General features: G+C 31.2%; 1 protein-coding gene across 6 annotated transcripts in view; it reads left to right on the top strand.

Annotated features, from left to right (window-relative positions):
* Window positions 1-991: 991 nt before the first annotated feature.
* The window catches only part of LOC111630725, a 30,314-nt gene continuing 6,654 nt past the window's right edge, over window positions 992-24,651 (top strand). Inside the window, exons 1-4 of one of the 6 annotated variants that reach the window (XM_023374872.1) lie at window positions 2,583-2,756; window positions 2,837-3,557; window positions 4,582-4,689; window positions 23,461-23,618. In XM_023374872.1, the coding sequence (XP_023230640.1) occupies window positions 23,571-23,618 (48 nt within the window). In that variant the 5' untranslated portion in view covers window positions 2,583-2,756; window positions 2,837-3,557; window positions 4,582-4,689; window positions 23,461-23,570. Of the gene's footprint in view, window positions 1,168-1,551; window positions 1,684-2,582; window positions 2,757-2,836; window positions 3,558-4,489; window positions 4,690-21,152; window positions 22,229-23,460; window positions 23,619-24,651 lie in introns of those variants that run through there. The other 5 variants (XM_023374870.1, XM_023374874.1, XM_023374869.1 and 2 more) reach the window with 5 other exon arrangements.

Here is a 24,651-nt window from a genome sequence, read left to right on the forward strand (position 1 = left end):
AATATGATTTTATGATATATATATATATATATATAAATTACGTGCCTATATATATATATATAGGTACGTAAACAAAGTATTCATAGAACTAGTACATTTTGAAGGAAAATAGTACATTTTTTGAAGGCTCTTCAGTACGTTTTGAAATTTTATTGCGGCAACACTGCTTGCATCATACTTAGAAAATCTACCGCACGACCCTAACAAGTAATTTTATATATATATATTTAGATATATACGTTATTAAATATAACGCAGATAAGATAAATAAACATTAAAAAACTAACGAAAACAATTAACTGGTGATAAAAATAGGAAAAAATGTTATGTTTTTTCTCATAGTGATTAAGATATTTTATGAGACTTCCATTTAGTACATATGAACATCCCCTCTTATGGAAGTTTGGTGTTTGTCTTCAATTTACATATACTGAGGTATATTTTCCTCCTCCTGGATTTCGTTTTTATTTTAAATTAATAGAAAAATTTACAAAAATGCTGAATAAAAACTACAACGCGGATTGTTACTAACGAATTCTAAACTTCATTGTGGGGAGGAATTAGAAGAAAGGTTATTTTCTGTGTTCATGTAAACCACATTAATTAAATATTCCATATTATACAGAAGTGAAGATATGTAAAAATATGCTAGTGTTTCAACAATTTATAATTTTAAAGTTGAGCGAGAGATCATTTATATGTTAAATTAATTCTTTAAAATATACAATATATTCAAAATAGGCATACTTAGTAAGTCCTGTGAATAAACTATCTGTTAGAAAATATTTCTTCAATGTCGGGGATTCACAAAGTATTGTACACGTAATTAAAAGGGAGGGATTTTGTTAAAAGTACATTATTGTACACACCAGTGAGGGAAGGAGTCTTTTAAAAACGGAATCATTCGCCAGTGTGTATGTAGCAAGACACACTTTATCAATTTCTTCCGTTACGTCATAGTTACTACTGCGTGTGTAAATATGTACAGTGCTTATCAGAACTAAGTCCTCAGCAAACAGTGTGATTACTTTACCAGAATAATGTTTTGATAGAATCGTAAAACATTATAAAATAAGGAAATATATATAGACCTACAGATTTTTGGGGTGTATAATTTAATTAATTACCTGTCGCCCATTAGTACCGATTCTTTTTCAAGCTATACATGTAAGTTTTATAATTCCTTATTAAATTTAATATTATATGTTCAAAAAAAAACACGAAAGGATAAAAATATTTCAGAAAAAAAACACGATTGTTTTTTTTTTCTGAAATATCCTTTTATCCTTTGTATAGGAGTTACGTCACGGTGTAAAGATCAAAGAATGGCGAGTAAATGACGAGTCTTTCCAACGTAGACTGACCGGAATTTTTAAACATTTCATAGATAAACAAGTAACAGTGGAGGGTTTTAGCTTCGTGAGGACCCAAGCAAATTCGAATTGGGGGTCTCATGTACACTGTACAGTGTTGACTTCAAACATTTTGGGGGAATCCCCGGTAACCTCGTTTGTTTTAACGCGACCTCTGGCGTGATTTAAAACTACACCACGAGAGTTTTACGTCTTACGTACAGTATTCCTAATTTCATTTTGGAATAAAGTAGCTCGAGTAAAATTTAAATTTAAATAAGGGCTTTTTGAGTTGATCTGCACACGTATTGATCTGACTGGCGAATAATTGGTAAGTAATTTAAAGTTATATTTGGATGATTTATTAAGACACATCTTCGCAAATCCCCTTTTCTACGTCTTGTTTTAAAGCTGTTTTCTTGAGTGTTTTATCTGTTTCTGTATCGAATTTTCCAGATAATGAAATCTAATTATACATTTGGATTTTTTTTTATTTTATCATTGATCATTTTATACTTGATACATTTACATTCGTTCCACACAGGATTTGCTGGTATTTATTTATTTATATTTAAAAAAACAGTCAAAACTTCGTTCAATATGTATTACAATTGTTATTATTAGAAGATCTTTTTGATATTTATCTCCAAACTATTAACAAAATTGCATAAGAGTGAAAATTTCAGTTATAAATCCTGCAACATTTAAATGTCATTAGTATTATTATCAATTCTCTCGTACAATATGATGTAATACAAAGTAACCGATATAATTCTTTGATTAAGAAGTACAAATTCTAATAAATGGAATAATTAATATTTTTCTGATCATATTTATAGACGAGTTGGATCAATTTCTTATGTAGGAGTCAAGCAATTGAATAGGTATATAATTTAAAAGCAATAAGAAATATTTTTAATTAGATTAAATATAGAAAACAATGTTACAAGTGAAACTATTCTCGAGTTTTGGGAAGAATACCTCTGCAACGTAATTGTGAGATCCGAATAGTCCCTGGGTCTAATTAACAATTTAAATATATAGTTAAAATAATGAAGTGAAATATTCTTTCATTTTGGTGTGAAAATATCGTTTTTCTAACGTGGGAAAACTGATTAAAAAAAAAGCCACTTCCTTTAACGGAAGTTGAAGCATCCTTTGTTTTTCCACTTATTTAACACAAATCTCACCGTCATTGCAATTGTCGACCCCTCAATGATTCCCCTTTTCATCCGTTCACGTGAGAGAATCCGAATATGCTGATTGGTCACAAATCATGAGATATAGTCAAAGATCTGCATGATTCGAGGAGTACGTCAGGGGATGTCATAGTGGAAAGAAGTTCCCATATTGTTTATCTACCTCTATAACCCATAGAACACGTGTCCGTCCGTCCGCGTAACGGTATGCCAAAAACGGGCACTAGAGGCGCCCTAGCGATGATTTTAAATTAATTAACGATAAATTATTTTTATTTGTAATAGGAATTTATTATTTATACCACGGAATGATATAAATAATTATTATATGCCTTGATTAACGTTGCGCCGCACGTTCACATCATTACGTGACTCGGTGAACGTCGCGCATTGACTCACGGGAAATTTGTTGAAAAAATGGCGGATACATTTAAAATCCAGGTTTACGAGCGAAGGTAAATAAACAAATTAAACTATTTTAAAGTATTTATTGAATGTTTAATAGGTAGAAATATAGATCCGTATGACGCGATTGGGACTTTAATTAACAGAGTTGTAGAGCATATTGATAGGAACAAACACGTCAAAGGAAGCGTGCACTGTAACACGTGTAAACTAATTCACGTTGATTTGCTTACAACTTGTTTCACTTGAGTTGATTGGTCGAATTATTATAGTCGCAAACCTCGCGTTTTTTTATGCAGCGCTCGAGAAGCGCTTTACAGCGAACACACTGAAACTGGTTTCTAATTGGCCAATACTGCTCGTGACGTCATTTCGCTACACACTCGCTGCATAAAAAAACGCGGGGAAACCCAGATGCATTGTAAATAATCCCATCATGCTTAACGACATACGTAACACCATATAAACCCGGAGGTGAAAAAGTGAGTATGACGTATTTCCGCTCTTCTTTCGAGTTCGCTTGATGGGCGAAGTTCGAAGATCGAATTTCAATTACAAAATTCTGGACTCGTACCACTTACTGTTTTAACATCTTTATATGGTATATTGGCGGCATCATTTGACGACGACATCATTTAATTTCATAAAATATTACTGTTACCTTAGGATTATTTAGTTACTTAATCTTACATAATTGAAGTCATGCAATATTTATTATATTTAGTTATATTTAACAGTAACAAAACTGATTTCTTTGGTATTAATGGGCAGTGCCGGCCTGAGACAAGTTTTAGGATGGAGCGAGATCCTATTATGGCGCCCACTTGGTTGCCCCTAATTTATATCCTTTAATTTTCTTTACCACTGAGGTGCCCCCTAGGACTTAGCGCCTGGAGCGGCTGCTCTGTTCGCCCTATGGTAGGGCCGGCTCTGTTAATGGGATTCTGCAGTACTATAAGCACCCCCTGTGGATGTTCTGATTTAGGTCCCCCACTTCGTCAAAAGCGAATAAGTTCAGATGTAATATTAAGCTATTTTATATGGAAAAAAATTATCATATTTCATATATTCTAAAAAATTACGTTAATTAATTTTACAGTGTTTGTTTGGTTATGGCAGCGCAACACTTGGGCAATGCCTTGCGAGAGGTCTTTTTAAAGCTATTGTAATTTATTTTCTTGAATTCAAACTCAAAAGTTACAACGAATTAAAACACAGGTTCCGTAGAAATGCACATTTCACCAGTAAAGGAGTGGTTCATATAGAGCTGAAGATGCAGAGGGGGGATATTAGATTTATGAATGAAATAATGTATTTAGAATATGACCTGAAATGAGATGTTATTTATTTTATCAAAGCCAAATTTACAGAATATTTTTCTTTTATCTATGAAACTAATGTCATACATTTTATTGGATTGCTCTTATGTTACCTTTACACTATTTTAATAATAATAATATATATCATAGAAGTAGACATATTAAAAATTATATTTTTATTATAGCAATTGAAGTATTTGTTATTACATTACAGGAATCATTTATCTTATGGCTAAAATAATTGGAGAAAGTGTAATAAATTCTGGTTTACTTACTACAAACCAAAAATTTCTTTTATTATTTAAGATATGCCTTTGCATGTTAAGACGACAAGACTGTTTTAACTGCAATCGAATGATAATATATTTAAGAAGTAGAAATATTCTTACGCAACAGATGATGATATATTTACTTGTAAGTATCTATATTTACATCAATTTCTATTAAAATTTCTATAACCTGATTTATGAGCAGTTAGAATTAATTTACATACTGCAAGATAATTCAATCACACTTATAAAATGACCTAGCAAGAGGAACCTGGAAGGTTGTCATCCGTTGCATGAAGAGCTTTAAAATGAGGATTTGAATCTCGTATAAGATTAAATTGTACTTGTAAAAAAATTATCTTGTACGGGATTCGACTCCTTTTCATGCAACACCACAACTAATCACGCCACAGCACGAACACGTAAGCGGTGCTTCTGCATAGGTATTAATAGTGTCTGAATAGTGGGTCCTGCAGCTTTGGTAGAGTTTAAGTACGAGTAAATTCTACACATCTACAAAATTTTGTCAAAATCGGTGATGACAGCCTCCCAGGATCTCCTTGTAAAAATTACAGATAACAAAAATTTATATGTTAATGTAACTCTTGCATATATAGATAAACTTTATTGACTGATTCACTGATTGATATGAAATATCTAAGTGGACACTCTTTTATCTCATCTATTTCCAAAAATAAAAAAAAATGTTTGCAGATAGACATATTTGTGTGACTAATATATGCTATATACATATATAATATATATATGTAAACATGCATATGTATTAAGTAATGCACAGGGCTATAAATACTAATCATATTGAAAAATAAGTAGTTATATAATATAATCATGTTACTAGTTATCTTTTGAAACCCATTTACTGTTAGGGAAATGGTTTTATTGAAGTGAAAGGTGACAGCACACATTATCAGAAAAGTGAAAAATCTCAAAAAGAAATATCTTTTATATTCTGTGAGTCATCAAAGTTTAATCTTCACTGACATATAGAATGCCTTGGCATTTCAAATCATTGACTTTGACAGTCAGATGGTTGGAACTGTAAAGAAGTCGGGCAATATGTTCAAAACGTCAACAAGGTGACAGTTTTGTGATGAAATGAACATCATTTAGATGGAATAAAAATTCTAATGTGTATTCATACACGCAAGAATGAATGTAAATGATTATCAAGAAATTCTGGAGAAACATCTCTTACCATTTGCAGAGATAATAGGCTCAAAATGGATTTACCAACAGGACAACGCCTCAATACACAATACTAAGACCACTTATCAATGGTGTTTGAGTAATTCAGTGCTGATTTTTGACTGGCTATCTTGGATTCCTGATCTCAACCCCATTGAGAACCAGTGAGAAATTCCAATTTTAAATTTTGCAATCTTTGTTAAAATAAAAAAAAATTAATTGCCATTTTTATTTTACTTGTTTTTTATTTATTTTTCAAAAAACAGAGGACCAAAAATAAAATTTTGCACGAGGCACATGGAAAGCTAATTATAGCACTGGTTAAGACATAGCCCTGTATGTGTCTGTCTGTTTGTTACCCGTATAAATTCTTGTTATCTGTAATTATAAAACCAATTATAAAAGTACAGTTGTCCCTCTATAGTCCGACGTTTTTTAATCCGACATGCTCAGTAGTCTGACGCACCTCCCGTCAAGGTACCTGTCCCCGTTACGTGTCTGCTTACACAGAAGCATGTCGCGATGTGAATCTCCCCATCCAATTTTTACACGATGACACACATTTCATGTGTTTACATTTCGTGTGTTTTATGTGAGCAGTTCTGTTCGAACAATTGGAGTAGAGAATATTGTAAGTTACTGCTAGCAAAACAATGCATAATATGTAATTATTTTCGGTAATCCGGACACTTTTGGTAATCTGACACACCTTTGGTCCCATACCTGTCGGATTATCAAGGGACAACTGTAATTTTATTTTAGTGTTACATATTAAAAAATAAAAATGCATTATTACAGTTTAAACACAAAGGTATCTGGAGGAAATTCTTTTGACTGAATCTAAATATAAGGATATGTAATTAATAGTTAGATTTCTAGTGCATTTTAATTAAATTTTTAATGTCTAAGATACCATTTTAAAACAAACTAAGATATCCAAAATCCATATTATGAATATATTATGAAATTGTAAGTGTAATAAGACAAGATGTATTGCAGTAAACTGGATGCAAGTATCAATAAACACAAAAAGCACTAAAAATTCAGCAAGAGAAATAATTTTCTGTGGCAAAATTAGTGTTTCCAAAACATCAAAAAGAAAATAAAAACATCAAAGCATACCTTAATCCAGTAAAGTTGGTATTTTTATTACTTGCAATATCCAGTATTTACAATGTGGTTTATATTAATTATGGAACAGAAAATATTCTCTTTGTTATTAGAATATTTGTAACTTGATAATTATTTAATGAAAGTGGTTGAAAAACATTATTTTACTGAATATAATTATTTTTCTTGTCAAATTTTTCTGGTGTTTATTGATACAAGATATAGTTGGTACTGTTGAATTATTTTATCACTTCTAGTCATTTTAGTCATATAGTTTAATACATTTATATTGATAAAATCATTGCGGATTAAAAATATATGAAAAAATTACATCATTAATGGTATTAATTGATACAATATTGATACCTTAGACCTTGCTTGACTAACGTGTAGTTCATGCTGCTAGGAAAAAGATATGGCATATAAATTTATACATCAGTTTTTCTATCAAATTTTGAAAACAAAAATGTTTATTAAAATATTACAGTCGATCCCCCCCTATAACACTGTTGATTATTCCGTTTTATATGAATTCCATGTTGTACGAGTCACTTAGATTTTACAAATACGTGTGCCAGGCTGTGAACGGCTCACGTATTTGTAAAATCTTAGTGACTTGTACAACATGGAATTCATATAAAACGAAATAATCAACAGTGTTATGAGGGGTCGACTGTACTGGTATAAAATATATATTTTTTCAATGCATTTTTGCTATACAAGAGATAAAGAAAGCACAACCAGTTTATTTTTTAAAGTTTTTATTTAAACTTGTATTACAGGCATATTTTTTAATGCATTAATCATAAATAAGCATCAGAGATTGCATTATTATCCTCCATTGCAAACATCAGGACAGAGGCAGGCCAAGTGTAAGTTATCATGGATTACAAGTATCTTCATCATATTCACTTCCAGATTACAGATAAGACTGTAGGAGTTAGAAGATGTATCTCATAAAATTGATTAATGTTATACAAGGATTATAAATTCAGCTGATAATCATAGACAACAATACACACACAATTCAGTTAAGCTTAAAAAATATTTTATTAAGTTGTCATAAGTAATAACAAATATACTACAATCCACATTTACCCAAGAAGACAATAGCCAAAAGAATATAATAGAAATTGGAACACTCTTTCTTTAAAAACGTATTATATAATTATAAAAACTTGTTTGAATATCTCCAACACTTATTAAACTGCAGTTACCAAAATTTTGATTGGAGATTAGATTAGTGTGAGCAAAAATTATATTCTGATGAATCTAGATTTAACTTTTATAGAATAAAATTTGTAGAATGATTATTTTAAAATAGACTATAAGGATTATTCATTGTTATTACACTTATTAATGAGAAACTCACACACTCAGGAGGAGGTATTGGATTAAAACAAAACTTTCTTATTACATATGTAATGATGATAGTTATAAGTGATTACCATATCATAGCATAGAGAGAATTTCCTGAGGAACATTGATACAATTTTAAAGAAGGGAAAGGACGGAAGGAAAAAGAAAGGAATTAAATACCTTGTAGGATATCTTTTCTCCTGGATACATGTTATGATAGGGTTGATTTGGAAGTATACATACATACAGGCACTGTATGCTATCTTATGACAGATTTCTCTACAGATATTGCGAGTGCCTCTCTAGATTTTTCATGCTTGTAGATAGCTTAAATTGGGAATTTATCTAGTTCCACAAATGCTTTATGGGTGATAAGTCTGGAGATTGGGTAGGCTAAAGAAGTGCGGTAACATGAAGACCTTCCTGGAAAATCCTAAATGTGTGCAGCTGAGCATTATCTTGGCATGTTTCAGCCCTCCTATGAAAAGCAAAATTTCTAAATTTTTTGAATGTACAGTAAACTGTGCTTTTAATAATCCTTGTGCCCCTACTGGAAGTGACCAACTATCATACAAAATGGTTCACATCATAATAGGGACAGTGCATTACTGAACATAAAGGTGGGATTGAAAGCACTCATCAGTAATTCTCCACACTTAGGGTAGTTATTTGTTCTCAAACATAACCAGGATTCATTACTAAAGGTAAGATCCTGCCAGTCTGTAGGAGTCCATGCTTCTCTGTCATGGTACCAACAATAACAACAACAGTTTTTATTTAAGTGAACGAAAGTACAATGCCCAGTTTTGTGTTACATTGCTGGGCTAGAAAGACATATTGTGTTCACGAATAAAATACAGATAATAGTTTGGAACACATTTACACACCTAAGAGGTTACCTCATTAAACATAGCTGAGTGACAATAAAGATAAGCGTAGTGATTGAACATAGAGCAAATTAAGAGAACATATAAATTAAAAACCTGAGTACAGCAAAACTGTATATTGTATAGAATTTACAGAATGATGCAAATAAAAAGCATGATGATACAGTAATTAATAAGAACGTATCAATTTAAAGCCTTCACACAAAAGACATATATTATGTTTACAGTATAATACAAATGAAAAACACAGTGATTGAATGCAGAGTAAAAAGAACATGAAAACAAAAGCCAAAATACTAAAAACAATAAAATTGCAGTCAAAGAGACAGCTAATGTTACAGTAGGGATCTATGTGTGGACAAAAGGTAGGAAATTAAATTACTTGCATGGTGATGAGCCTATTGTACCTGGTGATGAACTTGATGTAACTGTCATACATCTTGTCATCTAGGAGAATTTCCTTATTACAGGGCAACTCATGTTTAAGCTTCTGAACCAAGAGCTTGAGCTTTCTGCCTCCAACATGGTACACTCAAAGACAGTAACTGCTTCTATCTGTGCACTTGCAGATTGAGCAAGCATCCATATCTTGATGGTTAAACTGATAAAGGTGTGATTAAAACCTACTATGAGGAACTGAGTCAGTATGTGACTGGGGAGAGCCAGGTCAGTTTCTTTCACATTTTAATGCTAAACCCAAGGTGGAATTAGATTTTAAGAAAGCTGTTGATTTCGCACTCGTAAAATATGTTTGCAACTCGTGCGGTAGTAAAGACTGTTTACGAAAAATTTGCAAATTTCATATTGCTATGTGCAATAAATGTAAAAAGAAAGATCACATTTCGAGGACTTATAAGAAATTCGAAATTCCAACGACATGTACAGTACATCTTCAAACACAGCTAACCGGGTATAAACTAAAATGAATGACACTAATATTGCTAATCGAGATGAATCCCCGGTTTTAACTGTATTAATTGATTTTATTGTTAACAATAAGATGGTGACTTTTGAACTAGACACAGGATCTCCACTTCCATACTTTCAGAAGAAAAATGTAAGGAAAATTTCTCTTTATTCCACTTATACAAAACTCGATATTCTTTGTATGTGTATGGTAATTTCCAACTTAATGTACTAAGTTATATTGTTGTTCCCGTTCTTTACCATAAGTCATCTCATAATATATGAATTTATATTGTTAGAGGTTGCAATGCCACACTTTTGGGACATGAATGAATTCATGAACTGAAGATAAACAGCATGATTAACAGGCTTACAAATGCGACAAATGAAATTAATGACCCTTCTTTTTCTAGGTTACTAAATTAATTTTTAGATGTATTTTCTGGAGGTATTAAACATTGCAAGTCTCAAAATATAATTTAACTCTGAAACCAGATGATAAACTATTATTCTTTAAACCTCAATCCGTTCCTTTTGCATTGAAAGATAGAATAGAAGCTGAAATTATACAGGTAGGAGTTATTTTAAAGATATAGTATACGAGCAACACCAATAACACCTGTACTAAAATCTGATGGTAGTATTAAAGTTGCTGGTTTATTTAATTTAACTCTTAACAAAATATGCTTAAGATAAATGTACATCCAATTCCACGCTTATGGGACATTTTATATAAGAATTTTGGATATCTTAATGATATTTTAATTTTATTTTTTGGATATTATTTAATGATTTAATTTAAAAACAACATAATAGCTTGGCATTTAACTGCACGAAGGCCAATTTAGATGCAAAAATGGCCTGCAAGTATTAAGTTTGCATTATTATAACTATATGATACATTGAAATTTTGTGAATAATATTAATTTGAATAGTAAATATTGCACATCTGTTTACTGTTTTTGTAATGCCATTTTTATATCAGCTGTGTTAAGTTGACATTCACTTTTCACATTTCACTATAATATATTTTTTACATATTTTATATGGTTATGGTTTTGAATGGTTTCTTGCCTTGTTTAGTCTACTTCAGGGATATTTTATCATTTTTTTTCCTTCCTGTAATTATCTTTTAAGGTATGCAGGATATTTCAAGCAATATGCCAAGGACTAGGCCATTGCTTTACAGCAAGGGGTCATGCAAAACATTAGTCATATTCATAAAAAGCTCATGTATAATCACGAAAAGTTTGGAATAAACTCATTAGATGCATTAGTTTTTTAGATTTTGAAGGGAAAACAGTTCTATTAATGAAAGGCTTAAAACTTGAGCTTATCTGTTCAAGATACAAATGTTTTGGGTGATTTTTCTTCAGGAATGGAATAACAGAGAGCTGAAATGGCAAATGCAATTTTCAGTCTAATGAATCATGAGGTCATGGATGCATGATTTCTGTGAGTTTTTCAGACGAGGTGCACTTCCGTCTGAAAAAGCAGTTATGTCAGTCAGTAAAAGGATCGATTCTGGGCCACCAAAAACAACCTGACAATTTGTAAAAATTCCTCTGAATCCTCGGAAAACAACTGTATGGACAGCAATCAGTCACAAAGACAACAATTGGGTTGATTCATCAAACCATCAATATTACGATTTATTCCAACATTCTTAATAACTAAGTTTTCATCAAGATGGAAAATTTGGTCAAAATGTGATTTATGCGCGACAGCAGTCAATCACATACTGCTAAGACCAATATGGAACACCTTTTCAGTGCTTTTGGTGATCATCTGATATCTAACAAAATGTTCCAGTTGTTCCAGAGAAGTGTAGAATAGGCTCTCTATTTGCCAGATCTAAATGTTTGTGACTACTTCCTGTGATGTTATATGAAGAATAGAGTTTGTAGGACGTGTCCATCATTACCTGTAGGAAGTAAACAGCAAGGCAAAAACTCCTAAGTTTGCCTAATAGCAGGATAGGTAAAAGAATCTTATTCTGCTTTAAACCAAGAGATATCACAAGTGTTGTCGACAAGACTGAAAGCTGCACCCTTGTTTGAAAAACCACATTGAACATTATTTTCATGGAAACAATGAAAGGCAGAAAAATTGCAAACTTCAAACATTCAAATTCTTCTTCTTCTTTTTTTAAATACCAAACAACAAACAAAAAAAAGCATGCCACCTAGTTACATTCTCATAATGCACAAGAACCCTTAAATATGTGATGAAAAATCTCATAGCAAAACAATGATCAGTGAAGATGAACACTTCCAGAATATTATTTAGCCTGAAAAATAAAACAGGCATGTTTTCACATGAGAATGTATATTTATTAATCAATGTAATGAGTTCATGCCAATAACCAATAAAACTAGTTGGCAAATTGCTTGAAAGATCTTGCATATAATCTTTTTACCTTGTAGCAACAAACTGTAAGTTTATAATAGTTTGTTACAAAATAAATTATTTTAAACTACAACTAAGTTTTACAGATGGAAAAACAGTTTCTGGATGATAGATTTCAACAAAAAATATTAGGAAACATTCCGATAGTCTCCGAGTGAGCCAAACCAATTTAGTGCCAGCTGGATGGTAAAGCAGTTAGAGTGTCAGTCTACTTTCTGGGAGATCTGGAAATAAATCTGGATGGGTTGAAAAATCCCAGGAATGTTTTGGCATGGTCCATCTCGAATATGTTGGGCCTCATTCTCCACCACTGTCTGCTCTGTTGTGGGCTTAGCCAAACCCAGAATATGCTTGATTAAAAAGCCATCTTTGTGCACACAAGGTGGGAAGAGTAAGAAAACCAATTACCAATTTAGCAATTACTAACAAATTTTATATCAAAACTTTTTAAATTATTTAATAAACATTAATTGAATTATAATTATTAAATGTAATAAGAGATGATGACTAATGCCTACCTCTAGTACCAAATTACTAAGTATTTAATAATTATTAGTATTTATATAAAAAATATAATTACTTTTCTGAAAAATGACTTTGGATCTTTAATTCAAAATGCTGATCTTTGAGGAAATTAGTCGCAAAGATTCAAAACGCAGTCTTTGGGATTGAGCATTTGCTTTTTCCATCTGGAACATTTGGTGAAATGCTTACATATTATTATTTTTTCCTCACATGTTTGAAATGTATTTAAGGTTGTACAGGCAATCCTAAACTTTGAAATAATTTCTTCTTTTGCATATAATACTGTAAGATTTCATCCTCTCAACTGTAAGTTGAGTTACAATAACATTCAATTCGATACAGACAGTGCCGTAACTAGGCAGGTGCAACGGGTGCACCCGCACAGGACCCACTTGGAAGGGGAGCCCAAAATGCATGTATCTGTTTTATTATTTTTCCAAACCTAATTAATTAAGGGGCCTAATTGCAAATTCTTGCACAGGGCACAAGAATAGCTAGTTACGAAACTGGATACAGGCAATAATCTCTCTCTCTCTCTTTCAACCATGTGTTAATATATATAACCTCATTGCTCCCCTGCCGTGTTTATTGTCCTTGCAAGCAACAATGAGTGATGAAACATTCTAGAACCATACAAAGGATTTATAACCAATAATTTTATTTATATACATAATATGATTACTGATTATCAAAATACTTTGGGTTTTACTTTTGCTTTTGTATGCCTTATTTAAACTTTCCCATATTCCAGCTTAAAAATAATTTCAATCTATCATAAACTACCACATTCTTCTAGTTTTGGTTTTAATAACAGCAATATCATTTGTAAAAATTGTCTATATTCTCTTTATTTAAAACATTAAAAGTATAGATTAATATTTTGTGCATTATAATATATAAACTGGAAAAAATCTACAACTTTCCTACCTTAGTTAGAGCTCTTGTAATTTCCTTTTAAATTGTCGGGTACAACCCCGTTGTCTGACTTTTGTAGACTATGTTTAGAAACACATTATATCTGAAAGTTTAGAACTGCCTCTAACACAATACAGTATTAAAATTTTTTTAGAATTTTATATATATGACAAACTATTATAAATAATAATATAGTAACATTCATCTGTAATTTGTCTCACTTGCGTTATTGTTATTTCTGTTTCATTTTAAACCTTTGCCTTAATCTGTCATACAGAAATTAATTTTTTAGAATAATATATTCTATGTAAGTATTCTCTTTATTTTGTATTCTTACTGTTTCCAATGGCTCGACTGGATACATTTTTATTTTTATTCTAGCACTCGGGATTTCTTGTTTTCAAACAAATTGCTTAGAATCAATTTTTTCTTTTACAGATTCATTTGCAATTAATTTAAAAGACCAAAATGGCAAGCGCAGTTTGGTCTTTCAAATTACAGCACGCTGCCAGGTTTCGCACGTTTTCAAATTTAGACCAACGTCTGCGACTAAGAAGTTTTTTTTTACATCAAGAGTAACATAACTGACTTCTTAAACAAGTATAATTTGTTATAGAGTGAATGTGTGTGTGTGTTTTTTTTCTTAAAGATTTGTTACATTCTGCAAGTTTGTTGTTTAAATCATGTAGATGAGTGTTCTAACATAGTGATTCAGTATAGGTTTTTACTTTTAATGTCTCCATAAAATGAACACCTGTGGACATAATGGAAAGTTAGGGGAAGTTTTACTTATTTGGCATGCACATGAGACAGAACACCAAGTGTCATTTGGATCAGATTAGACAATGATCACCAGATTCTGGTGTCAAGCTGGAAGGGAATGATAGAGAATTGATATTTGCAGAAATAGTATATTTAATGGATCTGGATAAACCCAGTAGCTGTTACCGACAGGAAGTGATAGAAAATGATAAACAGGAAAAGGGTTTTTGTTACTCAATGAGAGCTAAGTATCCTCTGAAATACTGAAGGATGATGCTTTTTGCTGGAGTTTTGGTTATTGTAGTGATTTATTACATTGTCTTCTAAATAATAAGAAAATTGTTATGTACAGTACAACAAAATAAATCACATATTTTAATGTATACATAGTAGACCTTAAAACATAGTAATCTTTCTTGTTGTTTCATGCCTGTAATAAATGTTTTTCCAAATCTTCTTAAGAGTTCTTCTGTTAAGAAGGCATTTATTACAAAACAAATATTTTTGGCTGAGAGAACCAAAATATATTTGTTCTGTAATAAATTACTGCAGTTTATGAAGATCAGTTATGTTACTTTACACTTAAATACTATCTATAAACAGGATTAATTAAAGAAATTTGTTTGTTGGTTGGCTTTTTTGACTTTAAAAGGAGAAATTTCTTCATTACTGCTACCGTTTAGTTATGAAAATTATAATAATTAATACAATTAGTGAAAGTATTATTGCCACTACTGTTCCTTCAGAAGACTGGGGGAATTCAGAAAACATTCATCACAATAAATAATCAAAAAGTAAGTAGTAAAAGATTCCATTATTCTATAAAATTACAATAGGGTCTTGTTTTAACTCTCTATAAGATTTGTGTGCAATTAAGCATTTGTGATCAAGAAGTTAGAAATTTCTATTTACACTGTTTATTTAAAGCATAAACATTAAAATTATATTTCTCAATTCTCAGCAGTATCCAAATCAGAATAGTGTTTTTATGAATTGGATGAATTTGCATTTGTTATCAAGAAAATTAGTGTAATTGTAACACATTATTAGACATCTTCTGTACACGGTGAGCCAAAAGTCCTTGAACACTGCTTTCAAAAAATTATGGTGGGGTTTTAATGCAAATAAACTTAAAAACACTATATTACATATTGTAGTGTTCTCAAGACCCATCCACATTTACCCAAGAAGACAATAGCCAAAAGAATATAATAGAAATTGGAACACTCTTTCTTTAAAAACGTATTATATAATTATAAAAACTTGTTTGAATATCTCNAGTATTTATATAAAAAATATAATTACTTTTCTGAAAAATGACTTTGGATCTTTAATTCAAAATGCTGATCTTTGAGGAAATTAGTCGCAAAGATTCAAAACGCAGTCTTTGGGATTGAGCATTTGCTTTTTCCATCTGGAACATTTGGTGAAATGCTTACATATTATTATTTTTTCCTCACATGTTTGAAATGTATTTAAGGTTGTACAGGCAATCCTAAACTTTGAAATAATTTGTTCTTTTGTGTATAATACTGTAAGATTTTATCCTCTCAACTGTACGTTGAGTTACAAAAACCAATAACATTCAATTCAATACAAACAGTGTCGTAACTAGGCAGGTGCAACGGGTACACCCACACAGGGCCCACTTGGAAGGGGAGCCCAAAATGCATGTATTTGTTTTATTATTTTCCCAAACCTAAGTAATTAAGGGGCCTAATTGCAAATTCTTGCACAGGGCACAAGAATAGCTAGTTACGGAACTGGATACAGGCAATAATCTCTCTCTCTCCCAAACATGTATTAATATATATAACCTCATTGCTCCTCCGCCGTGTTTATTGTCCCTCCAGGCAACGACGAGTGATGAAACATTCTAGAACCATACAAAGGATTTATAACCAATAATTTTATTTATATACATAATATGATTACTGATTATCAAAATACTTTGGGTTTTACTTTTGCTTTTGTATGCCTTATTTAAACTTTCCCATATTCCAGCTTAAAAATAATTTCAATCTATCATAAACTACCACATTCTTCTAGTTTTGGTTTTAATAACAGCAATATCATTTGTAAAAATTGTCTATATTCTCTTTATTTAAAACATTAAAAGTATAGATTAATATTTTGTGCATTATAATATATAAACTGGAAAAAATCTACAACTTTCCTACCTTAATTAGAGCTCTTGTAATTTCCTTTTAAAAACCCCGTTGTCTGACTTTTGTAGACTATGTTTAGAAAAACATTATGTCTGAAAGTTTAGAACTGCCTGTAACACAATACATTATTAAAATTTTTTTAGAATTTTATATTTATGACAAACTATTATAAATAATAATATAGTAACATTCATCTGTAATTTGTCTCACTTGCGTTATTGTTATTTCTGTTTCATTTTAAACCTTTGCCTTAATCTGTCATACAGAAATTAATTTTTTAGAATAATATATTCTATGTAAGTATTCTCTTTATTTTGTATTCTTACTGTTTCCAATGGCTCGACTGGATACATTTTTATTTTTATTCTAGCACTCGGGATTTCTTGTTTTCAAACAAATTGCTTAGAATCAATTTTTTCTTTTACAGATTCATTTGCAATTAATTTAAAAGACCAAAATGGCAAGCGCAGTTTGGTCTTTCAAATTACAGCACGCTGCCAGGTTTCGCACGTTTTCAAATTTAGACCAACGTCTGCGACTAAAAAGTTTTTTACATCAAGAGTAACATAACTGACTTCTTAAACAAGTATAATTTTTTATAGAGTGAATGTGTGTGTGTGTTTTTTTTCTTAAAGATTTGTTACATTCTGCAAGTTTGTTGTTTAAATCATGTAGATGAGTGTTCTAACATAGTGATCCAGTATAGGTTTTTACTTTTAATGTCTCCATAAAATGAACACCTGTGGACATAATGGAAAGTTAGGGGAAGTTTTACTTATTTGGCATGCACATGAGACAGAACACCAAGTGCCATGTGGATCAGATTAGACAATGATCACCAGATTCTGGTGTCAAGCTGGAAGGGAATGATAGAGAATTGATATTTGCAGAAATAGTATATTTAATGGATCTGGATAAACCCAGTAGCTGTTACCGACAGGAAGTGATAGAAAATGATAAACAGGAAAAGGGTTTTTGTTACTCAATGAGAGCTAAGTATCCTCTGAAATACTGAAGGATGATGCTTTTTGCTGGAGTTTTGGTTATTGTAGTGATTTATTACATTGTCTTCTAAATAATAAGAAAATTGTTATGTACAGTACAACAAAATAAATCACATATTTTAATGTATACATAGTAGACCTTAAAACATAGTAATCTTTCTTGTTGTTTCATGCCTGTAATAAATGTTTTTCCAAATCTTCTTAAGAGTTCTTCTGTTAAGAAGGCATTTATTACAAAACAAATATTTTTGGCTGAGAGAACCAAAATATATTTGTTCTGTAATAAATTACTGCAGTTTATGAAGATCAGTTATGTTACTTTACACTTAAATACTATCTATAAACAGGATTAATTAAAGAAATTTGTTTGTTGGTTGGCTTTTTTGACTTTAAAAGGAGAAATTTCTTCATTACTGCTACCGTTTAGTTATGAAAATTATAATAATTAATACAATTAGTGAAAGTATTATTGCCACTACTGTTCCTTCAGAAGACTGGGGGAATTCAGAAAACATTCATCACAATAAATAATCAAAAAGTAAGTAGTAAAAGATTCCATTATTCTATAAAATTACAATAGGGTCTTGTTTTAACTCTCTATAAGATTTGTGTGCAATTAAGCATTTGTGATCAAGAAGTTAGAAATTTCTATTTACACTGTTTATTTAAAGCATAAACATTAAAATTTTATGTCNTTTTCATCAAGATGGAAAATTTGGTCAAAATGTGATTTATGCGCGACAGCAGTCAATCACATACTGCTAAGACCAATATGGAACACCTTTTCAGTGCTTTTGGTGATCATCTGATATCTAACAAAATGTTCCAGTTGTTCCAGAGAAGTGTAGAATAGGCTCTCTATTTGCCAGATCTAAATGTTTGTGACTACTTCCTGTGATGTTATATGAAGAATAGAGTTTGTAGGACGTGTCCATCATTACCTGTAGGAAGTAAACAGCAAGGCAAAAACTCCTAAGTTTGCCTAATAGCAGGATAGGTAAAAGAATCTTATTCTGCTTTAAACCAAGAGATATCACAAGTGTTGTCGACAAGACTGAAAGCTGCACCCTTGTTTGAAAAACCACATTGAACATTATTTTCATGGAAACAATGAAAGGCAGAAAAATTGCAAACTTCAAACATTCAAATTCTTCTTCTTCTTTTTTTAAATACCAAACAACAAACAAAAAAAAGCATGCCACCTAGTTACATTCTCATAATGCACAAGAACCCTTAAATATGTGATGAAAAATCTCATAGCAAAACAATGATCAGTGAAGATGAACACTTCCAGAATATTATTTAGCCTGAAAAATAAAACAGGCATGTTTTCACATGAGAATGTATATTTATTAATCAATGTAATGAGTTCATGCCAATAACCAATAAAACTAGTTGGCAAATTGCTTGAAAGATCTTGCATATAATCTTTTTACCTTGTAGCAACAAACTGTAAGTTTATAATAGTTTGTTACAAAATAAATTATTTTAAACTACAACTAAGTTTTACAGATGGAAAAACAGTTTCTGGATGATAGATTTCAACAAAAAATATTAGGAAACATTCCGATAGTCTCCGAGTGAGCCAAACCAATTTAGTGCCAGCTGGATGGTGAAGCAGTTAGAGTGTCAGTCTACTTTCTGGGAGATATGGAAATAAATCTGGATGGGTTGAAAAATTCCAGGAATGTTTTGGCATGGTCCATCTCGAATATGTTGGGCCTCATTCTCCACCACTGTCTGCTCTGTTGTGGGCTTAGCCAAACCCAGAATATGCTTGATTAAAAAGCCATCTTTGTGCACACAAGGTGGGAAGAGTAAGAAAACCAATTACCAATTTAGCAATTACTAACAAATTTTATATCAAAACTTTTTAAATTATTTAATAAACATTAATTGAATTATAATTATTAAATGTAATAAGAGATGATGACTAATGCCTACCTCTAGTACCAAATTACTAAGTATTTAATAATTATTAGTATTTATATAAAAAATATAATTACTTTTCTGAAAAATGACTTTGGATCTTTAATTCAAAATGCTGATCTTTGAGGAAATTAGTCGCAAAGATTCAAAACGCAGTCTTTGGGATTGAGCATTTGCTTTTTCCATCTGGAACATTTGGTGAAATGCTTACATATTATTATTTTTTCCTCACATGTTTGAAATGTATTTAAGGTTGTACAGGCAATCCTAAACTTTGAAATAATTTGTTCTTTTGTGTATAATACTGTAAGATTTTATCCTCTCAACTGTACGTTGAGTTACAAAAACCAATAACATTCAATTCAATACAAACAGTGTCGTAACTAGGCAGGTGCAACAGGTGCACCCACACAGGGCCCACTTGGAAGGGGAGCCCAAAATGCATGTATTTGTTTTATTATTTTCCCAAACCTAATTAATTAAGGGGCCTAATTGCAAATTCTTGCACAGGGCACAAGAATAGCTAGTTACGGAACTGGATACAGGCAATAATCTCTCTCTCTCCCAAACATGTATTAATATATATAACCTCATTGCTCCTCCGCCGTGTTTATTGTCCCTCCAGGCAACGACGAGTGATGAAACATTCTAGAACCGTACAAAGGATTTATAACCGATAATTTTATTTATATACATAATATGATTACTGATTATCAAAATACTTTGGGTTTTACTTTTGCTTTTGTATGCCTTATTTAAACTTTCCCATATTCCAGCTTAAAAATAATTTCAATCTATCATAAACTACCACATTCTTCTAGTTTTGGTTTTAATAACAGCAATATCATTTGTAAAAATTGTCTATATTCTCTTTATTTAAAACATTAAAAGTATAGATTAATATTTTGTGCATTATAATATATAAACTGGAAAAAATCTACAACTTTCCTACCTTAGTTAGAGCTCTTGTAATTTCCTTTTAAATTGTCGGGTACAACCCCGTTGTCTGACTTTTGTAGACTATGTTTAGAAACACATTATATCTGAAAGTTTAGAACTGCCTCTAACACAATACAGTATTAAAATTTTTTTAGAATTTTATATATATGACAAACTATTATAAATAATAATATAGTAACATTCATCTGTAATTTGTCTCACTTGCGTTATTGTTATTTCTGTTTCATTTTAAACCTTTGCCTTAATCTGTCATACAGAAATTAATTTTTTAGAATAATATATTCTATGTAAGTATTCTCTTTATTTTGTATTCTTACTGTTTCCAATGGCTCGACTGGATACATTTTTATTTTTATTCTACTTGAATAAATACACCGCCAATGTAACTTGATTTCTTCGTTCGACATATGGCAGTCATTAATGTTTTATTATAATGGGATTTCTCTCTTTAAAAAAAATGGCAAGCGCAGTTTGGTCTTTCAAATTACAGCACGCTGCCAGGTTTCGCACGTTTTCAAATTTAGACCAACGTCTGCGACTAAGAAGTTTTTTTTTACATCAAGAGTAACATAACTGACTTCTTAAACAAGTATAATTTGTTATAGAGTGAATGTGTGTGTGTGTTTTTTTTCTTAAAGATTTGTTACATTCTGCAAGTTTGTTGTTTAAATCATGTAGATGAGTGTTCTAACATAGTGATCCAGTATAGGTTTTTACTTTCAATGTCTCCATAAAATGAACACCTGTGGACATAATGGAAGTTAGGGAAAGTTTTACTTATTTGGCATGCACATGAGACAGAACACCAAGTGTCATTTGGATCAGATTAGACAATGATCACCAGAATCTGGTGTCAAGCCGGAAGGGAATGATAAAGAATTGATATTTGCAGAAATAGTATATTTAATGGATCTGGATAAACCCAGTAGCTGTTACCGACAGGAAGTGATAGAAAATGATAAACAGGAAAAGGGTTTTTGTTACTCAATGAGAGCTAAGTATCCTCTGAAATACTGAAGGATGATGCTTTTTGCTGGAGTTTTGGTTATTGTAGTGATTTATTACATTGTCTTCTAAATAATAAGAAAATTGTTATGTACAGTACAACAAAATAAATCACATATTTTAATGTATACATAGTAGACCTTAAAACATAGTAATCTTTCTTGTTGTTTCATGCCTGTAATAAATGTTTTTCCAAATCTTCTTAAGAGTTCTTCTGTTAAGAAGGCATTTATTACAAAACAAATATTTTTGGCTGAGAGAACCAAAATATATTTGTTCTGTAATAAATTACTGCAGTTTATGAAGATCAGTTATGTTACTTTACACTTAAATACTATCTATAAACAGGATTAATTAAAGAAATTTGTTTGTTGGTTGGCTTTTTTGACTTTAAAAGGAGAAATTTCTTCATTACTGCTACCGTTTAGTTATGAAAATTATAATAATTAATACAATTAGTGAAAGTATTATTGCCACTACTGTTCCTTCAGAAGACTGGGGGAATTCAGAAAACATTCATCACAATAAATAATCAAAAAGTAAGTAGTAAAAGATTCCATTATTCTATAAAATTACAATAGGGTCTTGTTTTAACTCTCTATAAGATTTGTGTGCAATTAAGCATTTGTGATCAAGAAGTTAGAAATTTCTATTTACACTGTTTATTTAAAGCATAAACATTAAAATTATATTTCTCAATCCTCAGCAGTATCCAAATCAAAATAGTGTTTGCATGAATTGGATGAATTTGGATTTGTTATTGAGAAAATTAGTGTAATTGTAACACGTTATTAGATCTCTTCTGTACACAGTGAGCCAAAAGTCCTTGAACACTGCTTTCAAAAAATTATGGTGGGGTTTTTATGCAAATAAACTTAAAAACACTATATTACATATTGTAGTGTTCTCAAGACCCAAGAAACCTAACTATCACCGGTGTTGGAAGTGTCCGCCATGTTCCTGCAAGCATGCACACGGTGACACGTGTTTGTAGCTGCGCATCTGGTGAAATGTTATTGATGGTAGCGGAAATGTTCCCCTCTGAAGGATTGTAGTTCTCCCGAATTATCCCCGTACGTGTACCAGTTTTGCGAAACCAGGCGATTAAATTGTTACTCCTGGACTTGCCTACTCAAACTTATGATGAAATCTGTATGCATCGTGCATATGATTTGGTTTCAAAGTATGCCTCCAAAAGAAAAATCTGCTGTTCTTCTGAGACATGCTTGTGCATATGGATTAACTTGCAATTCAGCAATATGATGTTGGAAACTGGCAGAGGTTAGTATGTCATGTCTGCGTAAGAAGAGACGTCGGAAACAGTTTGGCATTTTCCCTTTGCAGAGCAGATTTAAATGCTTAGGGACATCTTTCCTTGTTTTCAAATGTTCTCAAAGATGAGAGGAAGGCGATGATTTTGGAAATTAATAGCACACATTAATGTCAATGTAAATACTGTTTATATATAGGCCTAGTACATATATTAAAATCAGTGTCTGGGGTCTCTTGGCTCACCCTTTAGATATAAATATTCCATAATTATAGACTCGACCACACAGCACGAATAAGACGTCATCCCATCATCATTGTTGGGATCAAAATTCAATTTTCCTTTCTCTAGCATCACTTAAACTCTGTATTATTAAGTTTGGATCTGTCCAACAAAGTCAAAATTGAGATTGACTGTTAATTAATTAATTAATTAATTCAAATTACGGAAAATATCATTTTTTACTTTTTAATGAAATAATTTCATCACTTATATTTACAGAATATAATGGACAATGATTTGAAAAGAAGAAAATTATTGAATGTTATACAATATAATGAAACTGCCATAATGGCGTTCAGAAACTACCTGATTGAAGAAAGAAATACAAGATGTCTAAGTATCTTTATAAACAAATATCAAGAAACCTTTTTCAGAAGGTACGTAAATTTATCATATATTCATCGAACTGCATGAGTTATACAATAGGTTATTCAAATTGATTTGGACCACTTGGATCTCTCCTAATAGTTGTGTTTGTAAGTTAAGTTTTCATTAAAAATTATTCTAAGTTGTTACAAGAATAAACATAATTTACTGTTTGAATATACGAAAAGTATAGTAATTGAGATTTCTCAACAGAAATTAAAATAATTTAAACAAAATAGTGTCTAATATTAAGAGATTCAACAGAAGCAACTAAAATATTAAGACACTTTTATTTAAAGAACAATTTCCCTTAAGAATTGCGAGAATAAAAGTGGTGCTTTGTCATTTCGGATTGTAGTCTTTTTAAATTATTGCAAAGAATTTGCAGAAGGGATTGGTAGGGTATTAATATAAAATAAGGTTGGAATTATGTCCTTACTATTATAAGTGTGACTGATCCAAAATAAAATGATTTACAATGGAAATGACAAAATCCTGTGCTGTTATCAGCTGATTACTGTCATCAAAACAGTTCTGATCATAATAAGCTGCACCCACTGTCAAAAAGGAGGAAGAAAAACATTCTAAATGCCGTAAGGATCGGACAAATTCAACGTAACACTTACATTGCCAATAGGTCAAATTAAATATTCGACTAATGTCCTTTCTAATCTGAAGATTGCTTTCTGCCTTTAGTTTGCATTGCAAGTATTTTTCTCTTTAAGATACTCTTTCGTATCTTAAATAAATACACCGCCAATGTAACTTGATTTCTTCGTTCGACATATGGCAGTCATTAATGTTTTATTATAATGGGATTTCTCTCTTTAAAAACCACAATTTGAAGATAAAATAACTGCAGGAAGCTTAAGTGATTCTCAGTTCAAAACCTGAAAGTTAGCCAAACTTTAACCGAAACCCTTCGGGTCGTTTTCTGGTTTGGCCTAAAAGTACGGGTAAGAAGTCATTTCGTGTAAAGATTAATTTTGAATTTAGAAAATTGGAAGGAAAGTGATCTCGACCCTGGACTGCTCACTACTCGGG

This window comes from Centruroides sculpturatus, unplaced genomic scaffold, assembly GCF_000671375.1.
Source record: "Centruroides sculpturatus isolate CEXI.00-Female unplaced genomic scaffold, Cexi_2.0 scaffold444, whole genome shotgun sequence".
Classification (NCBI taxonomy): Eukaryota; Metazoa; Arthropoda; class Arachnida; order Scorpiones; family Buthidae; genus Centruroides; species Centruroides sculpturatus.